A 16,593-nucleotide genomic window follows, 5' to 3' on the forward strand; every position below is an offset into this window, starting at 1 on the left:
TGTAACCTTGCAATTTAAAACTATTGGTTGAATAAAAATGCCTACAGCTTATAGCTGGGGGGAATAGAAGTAGGTGGGGCTTCACTTGCCTGGCTTGGGGTCTGAGGAGAAACCACCAGAGAGGGCAGGGAGGTGAACAGAGGAGAAAATTCCATGGGATAGGTGGATGGTTAGCACATGGCCATGAGGGTCGGCCAGTGGGAGCAAGAGCAGTCCAGGTGGAATGTGGCAAGTGATATCTCAGGGTTATTGACAGGGAAGTAGACAAAATAGCATAGAGGGCTGATATCTAGTGCTTTTAAGGCTAATTATAAATATAAAGGTTTTGTCTTTTATTTGGGAACTGAAGTGGGGTAGAAACCCCCAATTAAATTTTACTAAACAGAGTATTTCCAGTTAACAGCAAGTACTAGATATAGAGAGTAATGGTATAGGAAGTGGTAAACCATTTCCAGGGTCCACAGAACCTCAGCAGGTCCTGCCCTGGCCCTTGTAGTGTTGCCTACAGGTAGACTCATGCATGCATGGGTATACATACACACATGCACATGCAGAAGCAGATAGTAGCATAGTTCATTTCATCATTCTATTCTGGGCAGTGATGCTGGAGCCCAGCTCCCCTGTAGTCACTCTCAGAGGGCCTTGTCTCAGGAGGCTTCAAAAAGGCTGATGCTGACAGGCAAAGACAGACTAAAATTATTCCAGGAAATTCAGAGCCTAGAGGCTCCACTTTCACCCCTTGGACTCTGTGGCAGAGTCCCTCTCCAGAAACCCACCCTGTCCCATTAGATTCCCTTCTTGTCTCCCTTTGATCAGGTGAGGCCAAGGCAACCCAGCAAAGGGCCCCAACTTTCTCCATACCCACTCCCCTGTGGGACAAGAACCACAAGTAAGCTTGGAAAAGCCCTGAGAGGGTAGGAATGAGTACCAAGGGATTATAAACTTGTCATGGTACTATAGGCCTATAATTTGAACTACTCATGAGGTTGGGCAGGAGAATTAGAAGTTCAAAGTCTACCCAGGCTACAGAGCAAGTTTCAGGCCAGCCTAGGCAATTTAGAGCAGATTCTGTCTCAAAATGAAAGGTAAATAAAGGTCTGGGAATATAGCTCAGTAGAATGTTTATCTGACATGTACAGCGTCCTACGTTCAATCCGTAGACCTTTGAAAAACCACAGGGAACAGTAAGAAAACTGACCCCAGTGATGGGGAGGTGACCACCTAAAGTGGTTTTGTTAAGAAGAAGACATTTATTGTGACAGCAAGGTCTCAAGTAGAAAATGACTGGTCTATGAAATTTAGGGCTTAAGAGGAGTAATTTTAAAATAGAAATGCAACACAGGTCTTGTAAACTGTGGCATGCCCTGCCCTGGCAAGTTGTAGGAGAGGCAAAAGAGAGCCCAGCCACAGCTCAGGGACCTTTCAAGTCCAGGTTCTTATGTGTAAGAATCATCCGACTGCCAAGCTATATCCACAGGCCTCATTATCATTTTATATTCTGAGTCAAGGTCTTAGAAATTGCCCAGATTAGCCTTGAACTCATTCTTTAGCCTGGGCATACCTGCCTTGAACTTGGGGGTCTTCCTGCTTCAGCCTCCTCCACAGCTGGGATCACAAGGCTGTACCAAGGGCTTCAGTGGCTATTTCTGATACACTATGGCTCCAGACAGTGTTCTGGGTCAAAACAGAATTAGCAGGCGGGTGGTGACCATGGAGAGGAAGAAAGGTGACCCTGGCATCCATATGCATGCATCAAGAGAAAACTGCAGGCCTCTCTGCCCACAGCTCCGCCCCACAGGCACATGCCCTGCTCCAGGCACCAGTGATAGAGGACAGACCCATTCACAATCCAATTTGTTATAGTTCCACCTTCCAGAGCGAGAGGGAGGCGAAATAAAAAAAGAAGAAATCCCATTATCTTTATCTGTCCTTCCCATCAGCCAGCAGAAAATGCAAACGGGGGAGAGACAGCTGCCATGAACTCTTTATATTTCACTCAGAAGAGGGTGTATCTTTTATTCCATACAGGGATTTCTTATTTGAAAAAAAAAATATATCCTTTCAGAATGACCTCAGCGGCAGGACGGCATGGGTGGCAGAGTTCCAGGGGTTGTATTGACAGAGCATTGACTTAAAGCAGAAGAATCTCTGGAGGTCACAGGCAGTAACCGAGGGAGAAGAAAGGCCTATGGAGGAGCCTACAGGGAGAAGATGGGTCCTCTCTCCATCTCTTTGCTGTGTGCTATAGGCCTTGGTACTGTGCCTCACTGGGCTGCTCATTCCCTATTTGTTGAAGGCAAACATTCTTCTTCCCTCTGGGGAGTAGATGGAGGTATCAAGAAGAGTTCTTTAGCTCACAGAGAAAAATGTCCTATGCTGAGAAGTGATGAGCTTCTCCTAATCTCCTAGTTTCCTAGTCACTCCTGGCAGGGCATTACAACAGATATGAAAGATGGACAGGTTATTGAAGAGTTGAGAATCAAACAAATCCTTGGTGGTGAACTGATGGGGCCAGCTCATATATTCAGGGTGGGGCGCCACCTTGACACTGTGCTTTCAGAACCCTACTCTCTTAAAACATCTGTCTGTGATTATCTTTCCTTCCATATATTCCATATAGCGCAGGCAGACACTGCATTCTTTGCTTTGTGTCCTGTGATGGTGATTTTATGTGTAACCTTAGCAGGGTTTTAACATCCAGCCACTTGAAAAAACATTATTCAGTCTGTATGTGAGATGTGGCTATGTAAGGTTAGCATTTAAATCCAGGGGCTTGGGGGAAAGCAGATTACTCTCTAGAATGTGGGTAGGCTTCTTCCAAATGGTTGAAGATCTATAGTGAGCAAATGCTGGCCATCCCCGAGATAGAGGGAGTTCTACATGCAGATGACCATATGCTCTTCCCTGGGCCTCCAGACTTCTAGTGTACCCTGCAGGATTTGGACAGATTGGACTTGCTGGCTTCCAAAATCATATGGTCAATTATGTACAAGATGCAGAGGCAACCCCCATTACACACACACACACACACACACACACACACACACACCCCTCTCAACTTACCCAGAGCTGTGCCCAGATAAGCCCATCATAAGTGAAACTTATGATAAGTAAAAAATTTACCCTAGCATAGCTCAGCTTAAACACCCGAGAGCACTTACATATAGAGCCTACAGTTGGGCCAAGTCATCTGACCAAAGTCTGCCCTTTCTTATGTGATGAAGACCTCCTGTACAGTGTAGAACATACCACTGGCGGTGAGCAATAGAACACTGAATGGGTATGCTCTATCCCACTGTACACTGGGATATTGGCTCTGTTGCCCTTGGATCCCTGCCAGTCACAACTGCCCACATAGTTCCTTTAAAGTCTGGGTCTGGACAAAGCTCATGTAGAGATGAAGGGAATGCTGGGAGGGCTCCAACCCAAGCAGCCATGAGGAGATGTGAGGGAGACAGTGGCTACAGCCTGGGCTTCTGGGAAGATGAAAGTTATTTCATGTCAGGGAGAGGTATGCTGGGATAGATTTCTTTAGGATAATAGAGGTATCAGACTGTCTTCTTTCTTCAGTCTGGGACAGGAGCTGGTCATCTGGGAAGAAGAGGCAGCTTGTGTGAGACGCCCTTCTCTGAGCAAGAGGCTCAAGGAGAAGTAGTGGGTGCTCTGCTGGCTTTGCCCAGCGTGGGATGACAAGACTTCGCCCAGTCTGTGTGCCAGGTGGCTAGGTGACCCTTGGCATAGATTGATTTGTGGTGACAATGACATCTCCCTTTATCCCTTGATTTAAGCTTTCAAAGCACTTTCATCTACATGGACAATTCACCTCACCTCCCTCTCCTGACAAGGACAGGTATGGAAATGACTTTTAGCTCTCTGAGGAGGCTTCATTTTCTATGCTTTGCAACTAGTTTTGGTCTGAAGAAAAACAGAATTTTGGGGCTGCTGCAAACTCCTGCTTTAATCGGAAAGAAAGAAGGAGAGAAAGAAAGAAAGAAAGAAAGAAAGAAAGAAAGAAAGAAAGAAAGAAAGAAAGGAAGAAAGGAAGGAAGGAAGGAAGGAAGGAAGAGAGAGAGGGAGGGAGGGCGGGAGGAAGGAAGAAAGGAAGGAAGGAAGGAAGGAAAAAGGAAAGGAGGGAGGGGACCCTGGGTGAAGAGATAAAGAAGTGGGGTTGAACACAAGGCCCTTGGGAAGACACAGCAGGAACCCACTTCTCCTGGGACATATCTTGGGTTCACACTGGTGAGATTGTGAGTCCTGAGTTTACACTGGTTTATGCATCCCCACTGTAACCTCCTTGCTACAGAGTGGTGTAGCTCCTTTGGAGCAATCCTAAGAACACCAAAGTGGGAGAGAAAGTCTGCTCTGGACACTTGGACATGACTACCACAGGGTTATGAGAGACCCACTCTCTTGGAGGGAAGTAGACTTTCTTGGGCCTCTGTAGCCTGTTGGTTAAGAGTACAGCCACCTTCTGGTGGGGCCTGGGATTAAGCATCTCTCAGGCTCCCTTCTCTCCTAAAGGATGTGGAAAAAAAATGACTTCTTTAGATACTGCAGCCTCTGTTCAAGATGAGTACCGCCTGTGGTTGTGAGACATGCCACAAGAGACACACTATATTTCTTCACTGGAGACATATTTGATGGGTTTGTATCCTCTGAAGCAATTCTCTAAAACTAGTGTTTCCTTCCCTCTCCCACATACAGGCTTGGAGGTCTCTAGGAAGGGAAGATCAGTCATAGGCAGTAGTCATTAACCCCAACCCAGTCTCTCAAGGATAGCCAGCTGGTACAGGAGGGACACAGTTCCTCTACTTGGAGTCTGATGTGAAACACTGGTCCTACCTTTCTTAACTCCATCAGGCCTGAAGCTCACACAGTCACCCACTGGCTTTTAATGTATCAGAGAAGCTATTCCCTTGTAGCAACTGAGTTGTTCTTAAGCGGAGTAGGCTTGCCTCCTTAGAAAGTCACCATGTTCTCAAGCACAGGACACACTCAGGACTCCCTTTACCTTCCAGCACCCCTACTCTCCATCACCTCTTCCCAGGCCTCCACTCTCTTCAAAGATATTGATGCGAGGAGCTGAGGGGTGGCCCCATCCTGGGCCCATAGATAAAGTAAGAAAAGGAATGTGGGCGCTTCCTGGTTCTCCCACTCATTAGAGAGGGCTCTGGAATGGTTTGAGAGATTAGCACCAAAGCCTTCTATACTGGAGCCATTTCATTCATGAAAATATATAAATATTTTCATGTCCCCTGCCGCAAAGCCTTAGAGACACTTGGAGACACTACTGCAAGAGGTGCATGGGATCCTTCTGTACAGATCTAGTCTTAAGCCTAGTGGAAGGAGACAGGGTTGAGAGGGGATATCAGACATTCAAGGAGCTAACAGAACTACCCGAGCCTTGAGATCTTTAGGCAGCAGAACATAGCTGAAAGTGTAAGTTGGAGGGAGGGGTGAAAATCACCACCCTGGATTTGAGCAAAATCATAGAAGCCCATCTGTCCTATTCAGCTTAGCGGAAGCCAGCTTAGAGGCCAGATGGATGTGTAGGGCTTCTGAGGGTCTTTCACCCTGCCCCCATGTTGTCAGGAGTCAACACTCTTCTTATGCCTGGAATTCATAAAGATCCACAGCCAGCCAGTGTCCTTAGCAGCACTTTCCCGCTCCCAGAGTCCGGCTACACCACATGAAAAGCTTTCAATGCGTCACCCCTACTGAACTCTCACTGTGAAGTAGTTGCTGTTACCATCTCTACCTCATAGGCAAAGAAAGGAAGGTACAGAGAGTTTAAGTAATTTGGACAAGGTCACACAGCAAGGACTTAGGGACACCCGGCCTCAGAGCCAAGTGCCACAAACAATGCTGGAGTTGACTTTTTTCCACCCTGGTTTCTTCAGAGCCTCCTCCAGAGGACATGCCCTGCATGATGTTCTATTGAGCATTCAGGCAAAGTGCAACCGCCTCTGGGTGTCATGCCCTTGTTTATAATACAGGCTAGGCTACCTCTCCATGGAACACTGAAATACAGCATCACCCTTCTCCCCAGCAGGCCGTCCTATCTCATTTTTCTCAGTTCTCTTTCTCTTATATTTTTGGTTGTGAGCCTAGCCTTTAACGGCTGAGCCATCTCTCCAGCCCCTCTTTCTCTATCCTCCATGGCTGACCCAGATCCCTCAAGCACTGAGTATTCAGCAAAAATTATAGGCGCAGCACAGAGGGGAGGGAGAGCCTAGAGGGAACCGAGGCAGTGTCAAGACCTTCGCCACAGGGACTTGGAAGAGGAGCTTTGCCCTTATATCCCTGCATTCAGATATGACATTTGCAAATCCTGGCCCTCAGCCACTCAAAGCACCGCAGAGACATTCCCTAACAGGAGGGTTCACCAACAGATGGCCTAGTGACCTTTGGCCCCTCTTTCGTTTGAGGCTCGGGGATCTGCTTCCACCAATTCCAAGCAGACTGTAACAGCAAACCCAGCTTGCCTGCCTCCATCCACTGCTCCTGTTCTGTTCCCTGAAGCCCAGACCTATCTACTGCTGACCCGAGAAGCAGGAGCTGACCGTGACCAGCCTCTGGGACAGCTCTGGAGATTGGCTCTCTTACCCAGGTCCATGTCTGCAGCTTTGGGCCGATGGGAGCATGGAACATTCTTGAAGATGGCGTCTAGGATCTTCTCCTTGACCTGAGTGATTGTGTCACAGTTGAGGATCTTCACTGGGACCTCTGGGCTGTTAGCGTTATCTGGACTGACACAGCTCAGGACCTGAGGGTGACAGGGAGAGGTCACATGGATAAGAACGGTGGGAAGGGCTCCCAGATCCCAACAGCACCCTGAGATCCTCCATGAATGACTTCTCTCCATGATGGGATCTGAAGGGGTCAGGGCAACTCCATCCTGTCCAGAGAGAGACGGGATGAGACCATGTCTTCAACATCACTGCAGGATTATAAACTGCACACTTAATTATAACTGCACACTATTAGGACAGATGCTCAGCTTTCTCAAAGGGAATAACAGTATTCTACAAAGAATGATGCCATGCTATAATGGGAGGGGGGGATGGTCTATAACAAGAACAACATAGAAGCATGCACATATGTGCAGTCTCTCCTATACACCTTTGTGTAGGGTGGCACCCCATCAACACATTGAGATCCTTACCCACTCCAACTCCACATCTACGAGTCGCCCTTCATTGTTCCTCTAATACACAATCACCTCTCTCTCTCTCTCTCTCTCTCTCTCTCTCTCTCTCTCTGCCTCCCTCTCTCTCTGTCTCTGTCTCTCTCCCTCTCCCTCTCCCTTTCTCTCTCCCTCTCCCTTTCTCTCTCTCTCTCCCTCCCCCCCACTCTCTCTCATACTCTCACACACATGCTCAGTACTAATGAGAAACTGAGCTCCTGTTTTAAAAGATTTAATAGCTTTGGTTGGTTTGGGAAGTGTTTCAGGATGATTGGAGGCTGCTAGATCTATTAGGACTTAATATATTCTTTAAGTATAAAAAGGTGCCTTTTAAAAAACCACAGTTGCAGGCCCCCGAGTGGCCTCCCTGGCTGTGAACCTGAAGCCCTGGTCAGGGGATGAGGCCACTGCTAGTGCAGAGCTTCTACATTCAGAAAGAGGTGAGCAAAATAAAACTGCTTCACTAGCTGCTTGCCTCCTTAAATGCTGTCCGCTAGCTATCCTTATGGTGTGCTTGCTCTTTCTATATTGCTTTGGGGGTTCTCTGGGTAGCTGCCAGTGGAAGAGGAAGGGAACTATGGGGTACAGGAATGACCAGTGGTGTGTAAGAGCCAGGCAGAGAGGTCTGGGTGTTGTGGGAGTTGAAGCCAGATGTGCTGCTGTTCTGGGTCTCCAACTACTCCTCTGTCTGTAAAGCCTGAGCACTCTGGGTCCCCTGCCTTTTCGGAACTTAACCCCCCAGAGGCCCCTCCCAGTAACCATTTCCCAACATCCCCTTCTGGCTCGCAGAACCAGACACCAGCCCTCCTCTGCTCCATGTGGTGGTAATCAGAACCCTGGCCCCGGACTCCTGCCTCTCATTAGCAGCTACTATGAGCACAAATGGGGAACATGCTTATTCCATTAAGAGGAAGGGGAAAAAACAAGCCTAAATCCATTTTTTAAAAAAATCTACTCTCACCTTCAAAATGTCCTAAACTGAAAATATGGGAGGCTGGGTCTCTGAGCTAAATTTCTGGACAGGTCAGCCAATCCCCCTCTCCTAAGAACCTTCCATATCCCTCCCTCCTGCTCCGGCTGCCATATTGTCCTTTTGCCAGGCCATTGATGGGCAACTTAGCCTTCTCTAGGCAGCAAAATGGCTTTGTCTGAACTCTTTTCCCAGAAGGACCATGGAGCAGAGGTTGATACTTAAGGTTGATCTGTCTTAGCATGCCTCAAGGCCAGCACTGATCCTTGAGAGGAAAAACATTTACCCACAAAGGACAAGGTCCCAGACTCAGAAACACGTCTTCTACTTCTGGCTCTTAATCGCTTCAGAATCCTCTACCTGGTGCTTTCTCTGAAGGTTCCTAGAGAGGCTCTAGCCATCTGGTGGTCTCGCCAGGAACATTTAACATTCTATTAGGTTCCTGGGAAGGAGAGTGGCACTCTAGTAGGCTCCTACGGGAATATCTAGACAGCTAGTGGGCTCCCGGGGGACACACATCTAAAACTCTGGCAGGTAACTGGAATGTATCTTATACTCTAGCCAGTCCCTAGGTAACCTACCAAGCATCTTGTCCTCTGGCAGGTAACCAGGTGAGTGTCTAACACTCCAGCAGGCTCCCTGGGAATGTGGGTCCTGGAACACTACTGTGGTTGTACTAACTCAAGCTCCAGCAGGACAAGGTCACTGCTACCAAACTCAGGGCGCCTGGGGTTCCTCCAGTCACTGCACACCCCCACAGTTCCCAATTCTGCATTTGACTTGCTTTGTCTGTCCTGGTGCAGGACCTTCTTCCTGCATCATCACTGAATGGAGTGTCGCCTTTAGATGTAGGAACACCCTTTCTAACCATCCTACCAACTCCAAGCGAAATAGTCTTCCCATCTCTCTCACATTCCAGATGTTTCCAACTTAACAAATAGTCCTCCAGGCCCACTCAATTCTTCACACTCTCTATAAGTCTGTCACTTGACATGAGCTGGGCATAATTGACATAATCTTTTGGCTTGTGGAATAAAGGTTGCTGCAATTTGGGGACAGAGTATGATTGTGCTCATAATGCATTGTGTTGCAAGGGGATGGCATAGGGTGGAACCAGAAACGTTTTAACCATATTTCTCGCACTAAGAAATCCATTCAAGCCTATGGTAGGTCAGCTCTGTCCTGAGGCAATTCTACCATTCTTTCGGGAAGGGTGTCTTCCCTCTTTGCCATTTTTATTGTAGTCTGTGACTTTCTCCTATGAGGTGGAAACTGAGAGGGAGCAGAAGCCCAACAGTCTGTGCCTTTGGGTTCTCAGGTAGTCAATCTGTTGGGATTCTGGGCCCCTTAGAAAGATGGGAATGGGAAAACCTGAATGGACGTCTAGCTTTGTTCTGAGGAAATCTTCCTACCCGGTCATAGTGTCTGAACATGTTTGTGTGAGCGTCTGTCCCTATCAGCATGACCTCCTCCCTCACCCCTGCTGGGCCTTGACTACTCAATTCAGCACCTGTCTGGAACCACACCCATGTACCAACTGAAGAATCACTGAGCCACAGCTAAACCCTGGTATATGGGCCACAGGAAACAGACGTGGGCTCATACAGGAGAGCACCTGCCTGGGCCCTACAGCAGATAAAGTTGGAAAAGTGGTTTGTTCGGCATTTTTGTCGTTCCTGCCTCAGAAGAGAGCTGACCTACCATAGCAAAGGGAAGCAGTGGTGATACTCACCAGGGTCTTATATTCAATCTGCTGCCGGATGAGCTTGTCCTCACTTAGTGAGTAGCGAGCCTCTCCTGTGATGGCATCGATAGGACCTTTCTCCATCTGCTGCTTGATGGCACAGAACAGGGAGAAGAGGGGCTCCCCAGCACACTCCTGCATGAGAGAAGAATCCCACTATCAGAGTTTGGGGATCAAAGGTAGGCAGGGCACACCCCACTGTTCTGGCTTTCCTAACTGCTTCCTGGCTGCCTTTCCCCATTTCCTCTGCCCTTCCTTTCTTCCTTCCTCCCCTCCTTTCTGCTCTTTGTCCCACCCCACCACATCTGCTTCCTCTGTGAACCAATTAGGAAGCAGAGGTTGGCCTGCTAAAGCAGGTGACTGAAAGTCGAGCAGCTCTGCTCTTACACACACACACACACACACACATACACACACACACACACACACACACACACACACCCAGGCAGATCCTCTACTTATCTGAAGCCTCGTGCCTTATGTGCCTGCCCTAGGACCTTTAATCAGCTTCTATAAGTCTGGTACTAGGAGGAAGAAGAGGATGTTGGGTAGCGGGGAGAGGACACCAGGAACTTACAGGTAACTTGTGCTCAACTAAAAATGGGAATTTAGCTTCCAACCACATGGAACTGTCTCAGTGATAAATCTGCTTCTCACTTGGGAAGAACTAGCCACAGAGGGTGCTGTTTCTGCAGTTAGACCAGACAGGGAGCTCTCTTCCATTCAGTTCCCTGATAATAAAGGACTGCATTTCTTGTGGATTGGATGCAGCAGGCTCCATAAGAAAGGGCACAGTAGTTGTAAGGTGTGGCAGGCTCAGGAGGTAAAGGTTTACACCCAGGAGAGGAAGGAGGGCTGGGAATTGGTCCTCATTCCATCCTACCTTGAGGAACTTGTAGAGGAGGAAAGTGAACCAATTAGTCAACATCTTCTCGGCCACCGACTCCGTCCTGGCATCAGTCATAGAGGGGATGGGAGAAAGACGACAAGAGGTGATTGGTCAGAGGCTATGGGCTGGGTAGAGTGAGGGAGAACCTGCCAGGATCTTACTGATTTCTGTGTCTGGTAACCTAACACATAGGAGAGTCTTGCAGACTGCCATGCTCCAGGGTTGAGAACAGAGCTCTGTTTGGGAATCTGGAGCTTGGCATCTGGGGGCGCATATGGCTTATGCGGGGTCTTCCTTGTGGCATCCTATACCACTTCACAGTGATGGCTAAGGTCTTCACTTAGGGTGTCCAGTTGCTACTGGCCACACGTGGCTACTGCCTGGTGGGTCGGAGGAGCTGAAGTTTATCCACTTTAGTGAATTAGATTTGAGTCTTTACATGTGGTGGAAGCTTCCCCATTGGATAAAACCGCATTAGAAGAACTTGGGAGTGCATTGGCGGATGGGTCCCTATTGATAAGAAAGAAAGAAAACGCAGAATAGGAAACAGGGGGTACCAATTAGCTGGGACATCAGAAGGAAAGTAGCATAGGATAGAGAGACCAGGTATTCCATGTGAAGCCTTATCTAGACCCACAGCATTGGCAGCCACACAGAGGAGGGCCATAGCATTGTTCTATCTCAAAGGCCACTGCACACCTCTAAAGGAAAGCTTCTGCAACGGCAGGGCAGGGAATACGTATTGGAGTCTTACATGTCCTGACTCAAGCCTTCTTATTGTTTCCTTTTGTGAAAGTAGACTCCGTGGTGGCATTGTTGAGTTGGGCCGCACGCAGGCTACATTTCCAGTGCCCAGTAGTTACAGTGCCCAGGAGCAACTGAACAGCCTAGGTTGGAATTTGGGCTGAGAACATGACTAGCTCCAGAGACAAATTAGCCCATCCAGACAGGTTTGGTGGATTTAAATACACGGTTGTTAGAAAATGCTGGTAACCAAAATCTCCAGGTGTCTAGACAGCTGTTGGTTGGCAGTGAAGCCAAGGAAGGGAAAGAAGGAAGAATACTGGAGGTTGGGGAGCAGCCAGTGGCGAGAAGAAAAGGAGGAAAGAGGGAGGGGACAGTGCAGGAGCATTCAGGGAGCACAAGCAGAAAATAAGGAGAGAAGACAGAGCCCCAGAGCGAGACCATGAGACCACGCCAGGAAGTTGTCAGTGGGAGGGCTAGCAGGCAGCGGCAACCCTAGAATTATGCCAGTGGGTGGCTACACAGCGAAGGTAAAACAAAAATCAAAATTATCTACCTTGCTGTTGGCAGAGCTGTGGGATTCTCCTCTGCACTGCAGCCTTTTGCAGCTGTGCACACAGGTGTCCCCTCCCCACCAGAGAAAGCTCAGGACAAACTATTCAAAGACTAAGTCTATCTATCTGCCAGTCATAGTGAGCACTACTGAGGCCTGGAGTCTAACACAGAGACCATGGGCCAGAGGTCAGGCAGGATAGAGTGGTCTGAGCACAAAGATGGATGTGGGTGTTTTTTTCATGGTGTTTTCTAATTGCAGATGTGCCGCACAGCTGGACATTGGATTAACAGTTAAGAAGAGAAGTGGTCACCCTTCAAGTGGATGCAAGCTGAGAATGGAGTGCCTGTGCTTTTTAACCAAGCCAAAGTCCCAGGGTAGGCAGGGCCGACACTTGTCTAACCTTATCGGTTTTCAAAACGTACGGTAGGAACATATGTTATGGTTCAAAGGAGATATTTTCCACAAGTTCATATATTTGAACACTGGGTTCCTAGCTGGTGGCGACACTGTTTTGGAGGGTTATGGAACCTTTAAGAGGTGGGGCCAGGCTGGAAGAAGTAAGCCACTGGGCACAAAGCTGCCAAAATCTTGTTCACCGTAATGGCCTGTATTTCCTCAAACCATGGGCTACTTTCCTCAAACCACCCCTACTTTAATTTGCTTGTGTCAGGAGACTGGTCACAGACATAAGGGAACCTAACAGCATCTGACTTTGTCCAGCAGTAAATCCTGAGCCTTTGTAGGGGTCAGGTCCTGTTTGCTGGACTGTCCTAAGTCAGTTGTCCTAAAACACTTTCACCTCCTGATTCTCAAATGGGAAAACATGGTCAAATTACTTAATTCCCTGTTAAAATGTAGGTTCCCATTAGGTCTGGGAAAGGCCCAAGTAGCTTCCTGTCTATATGCTTGTATGATCATGCTGCTAGCTCATGGGCAGCTTGAGGTCTCCTTCTAGTCCTGGCCTAGGTGAAGCCAAGCCATGGACTAACTGATCCCTGATACAGAATTACAAGAGAAAATAGTACAGTTCAGAAGGGCAGTTATATAATGAAAAGCAGGTATGGGATGAGCTGAGCCGTAGGCACCCAAGTGATAGGTGGGACTGGCCTCCTACTGGCCAGTGCCTCACTCTTAGGTGATCCTTCTGCAGCTTGCCTGGTGTACATGAAGTGCTCCATGACCCATGCATTAGGATTATGCAGGGACAGGGGATATTCTGACCCTGGCGGGCCACCGTAGGCCTTTCTCACCTCCTGAGTAGCAGCTTGGGATGGTTCTTGCTCTCCAGGTTCTTATCAATGAGGTCAGCCAGGAGCTGCTTCAGCACATCAGTGGCATACTCTAGCTTGCTCTGAAGTACAGTCATGATGAGCGAGGCCACGTTGCCTCGGTCGCGCATGGAAAAACTGCGCTGAGACTCAAGAGTGCGGATGAAAGAGAGTAGGAACACCTTGTTGTTGATGAGCTGGGCGAAGAGCTTCAATCCTTTCTCCACACGCTCCTGACGGTAGCCTGGGACCTGTTGGGGGAGATCCAGGATCTTAATATGAGCTTCTGGCTGTCCCACTAACTGAATAGGCTCCAACCCCCTCTACTCCAGGCACAGCTGATCTGGCTAACACTACCAAGTCCTTCTCAGTTGTCAAGCCTAGGGCCTAATACCTGTTTACCCTGCATCACAGGCTGCAAAGTAGGTAAGTACATGCAGATTTTGAGACACAGTCACTAAGACCAGGGAAAATTAGCCACCATTCATAAGATGTATCAATAGAACTTGAATCCACCTGTGCTAGACTCTAGAGGCTGAGCTCTTTCCTGATGATGATGCAGAACTAATGAAGGGCCCTTGTCTCAGATCGCCTTCTAATTCTCTGGAGCTTTGAGAGGCCAGAACTGCTGTGGTTTGTGTCCTGCCTGAGGAATTACCAGGCCAGGACTCACATCTAACCTAACTCCCCTCTGACTCCAAAGACTCTATGGTTAAGCCATCAAGATGACTGGATTTCCCCTGGACTCTGCCACCTCCATACTCTGTAAACTTGTGCAAATTCATTTATCTCTTAGGGACCCCAACCGCCCTACTTTTAGAAAGGGAGAGACAGTCTCTGTTCTTCACCCAGGGGAGGATGGACTCAACCTTCCTCTCCGCAGGGTAGGTTTTTGGGAAAACGGTACAATCACATTGAAAGGTGCATGGCAGTCACCTAGCTGAGCATGGAGGACAGAGATGTCCATAAAGGCTCTGTTCAGAGGAACCTCAGGCTGGTGCCTCCCCGATGCTCAGCAGCAATGGAATGAATGGATGCTCCACAGTACTGAGCATGAATGACCTATCCAAGCCACAGCAAAGAGGCAGATGCTGGGAACACACTGAATGCAAAAGACAGACACTAGAGTGGGCTCGCTCTCCATATAGCACCATTTAAACACTGATTGGGGCAGGGAAGATAACTCTATGATGGTCAGAAAGTGGTTTTCTTGGGCAACTGGGAGAGGGACACAGGATACCTATAGAGCTGGTACTACTGCTCTGCCTTTTGATCTGAACAATGGCTTCACGGGTGGGACAAGTAGGCTGTCTTGTCATTGTGCTGAGTGGTGATGCATGTGCACTGCTCTGCATGTTTTCTTCTAAGAAAACTGCTCTTGAGAATGTTGCCACAGGCTTGGCCTTCATAGGGAGCCTTCGTGGAACACTGAGAAGTGCTTGTCCCCTTGAATGCAGTCCTGGGGGGGGTATGCTGAGGAAGGAGGGACAGCTAACAGAGGTGCCAATGAAGCAACTTAAGAGCTATGTCCCAATCCCCCAGGTCTTTGAGAAGGACTGTCATGAATGTCACAGTGAAGAACATGGTTTCTATTGGTCAAGCCTGGGTTGGATTCATAGCGGTCACTCATCAGTTGTCAATTTCTTCAAGAAAAGTACAGCTGCTAGAAGAGCTAATATGCATATGAACCTTACCTTACTCTTTGCCAAGTCCTGTTTGGACCATTTTGGATATATTTACTCATTTTATCCACACAAAATCTAGGGTACAGGATCTGTTAGGACCTCTAGGACCACATGAGGACAGGAGTTTCTTCAGGATCTTCCAAGCTAGACCATAGACCCAGACAGTCCATACATACCCTCCCCAGGAGCCATCACATAGGCTCAGATGACTTATGAGAGACCTGTGGAACTGAGTACCAGAAATGGCTGAGTCACAAAGAGTAGCTATTTTATTCTGCTGTCCATCGCTGCACCCCGCACCCCCACGTTTCAACTGGCAAGGACTGACAAAGACAGGCAGAGATGGCCTGTTGGCCCCAGGTCATAGAAGATGGCAGAAATAGACATTCTTCACATGACTCAGAAACCCCCGTGTTCTGGATTCAGGCTGTGGCATTGGCAGCAGGCTGTTGTCAGCTAAAAGCCAGTCCCAAGTCCTTGGCTCCTCTTCAGATGGCACGTTGGCCCTCTGTCTACTCTGCATGGCAGAGGTCTTATGCAAGCATTCCTGGTGGCAGGCATTCTGGTAGGTCTGAAATCTGAGAGGAAGCCTGTCTGCACCCAAAGCAAGTCCTTTGTCATTCCTCTGGCTGCAGTACTAGTACTAGGGAGGACAATTCTCAGACAGAGGTGGGAGAATGACAGAGCCAAGAGGATACATTATGGATCAGCCAGACAACCTGGCCCTCATCTTGGCCCTCATCATAGCCCCATTCCCTGAGTTCCTCATTATCCCAAGAGGGCCTGGCCTTGGCTTACCTTATACCTGGCTCCTTTGGTTCCCAATCCCCGGTGAGCTGTCGTAGTACTGGCCAGGGATACATGGTAGCCTCTTCTGCCATAGCTCAGGTGCTAATCTACAACCTGTCTGTTTCCTCCTGACCTCCTTTCCAAACCTGTGACCATCCCCTCACACACATGGTCGTGCTTTTACTTCCTCTCCTTCCACCTCTTCTCAGAATGATTCCTCTGCTACTTGAACTAATGGTAACAGATAATGCTGTGTGCAGTGCACTTTATGCGCAAGCTTCCTATGGAGTCTTCTAATGATCTCACACCTTCAGGTCCTCGGAGAAATCACCACACGTGTCCCCAGGCCACCCTGCTGCTAAAGGGCAGAGCTGCATTTTCAAGACCCCACCCCCACCCCAACACCTATCACCGTGTCTACCTTATTACTGGACTCAGCAGCTGTCTGAAGTCAACTCAGGCTTCTCCCTGCAGCCTTCCCAGACACAGTCTCTCAGCTTCCCTGATTGTCTGTTAAGAGGAAGGGTGGCCATGGGCAGGTTTGGCAGTACAGCATATAGAGAGGACACTGTGCCAGCTATAGGTCACCCCATGCCATGAAGACCCATTATGAACCTACTGTGTGAGCTGTTCTTCCACCTTTAAAAAATTCATATGCCTGTGGCCAACAAGTACCTGGGGCCCAGGTAAGACATTTTGGCTAGCCTCTTGCAGACTAGGTACCATGGTCAGCAACCTGGGCTCTGGAATCAGAGAACATGG

General features: G+C 48.5%; 1 protein-coding gene and 1 long non-coding RNA gene across 4 annotated transcripts in view; one reads left to right on the forward strand and one right to left on the reverse strand.

Moving 5' to 3' along the window:
- Window positions 1-16,593, reverse strand: part of Plxna4 (plexin A4) — a 457,443-nt gene that overhangs the window by 27,248 nt on the left and 413,602 nt on the right. Inside the window, 4 exon segments of the mRNA NM_001107852.3 lie at window positions 6,607-6,766; window positions 9,889-10,035; window positions 10,784-10,850; window positions 13,340-13,608. Of these exon segments, the coding sequence (NP_001101322.2) occupies window positions 6,607-6,766; window positions 9,889-10,035; window positions 10,784-10,850; window positions 13,340-13,608 (643 nt within the window).
- Window positions 1-16,593, forward strand: part of LOC108350688 (uncharacterized) — an 82,157-nt gene that overhangs the window by 14,239 nt on the left and 51,325 nt on the right. For all 3 annotated transcript variants that reach the window (XR_015686443.1, XR_015686442.1, XR_015686441.1), the window contains exon 2: window positions 12,348-12,463. This is a non-coding gene — a long non-coding RNA (uncharacterized LOC108350688). The remainder of the gene's footprint in view (window positions 1-12,347; window positions 12,464-16,593) is intronic.

The sequence above is a fragment of the Rattus norvegicus genome, chromosome 4 (assembly GCF_021556685.1).
Source record: "Rattus norvegicus strain SHRSP/BbbUtx chromosome 4, alternate assembly SHRSP_T2T, whole genome shotgun sequence".
NCBI classification, from domain to species: domain Eukaryota; kingdom Metazoa; phylum Chordata; class Mammalia; order Rodentia; family Muridae; genus Rattus; species Rattus norvegicus.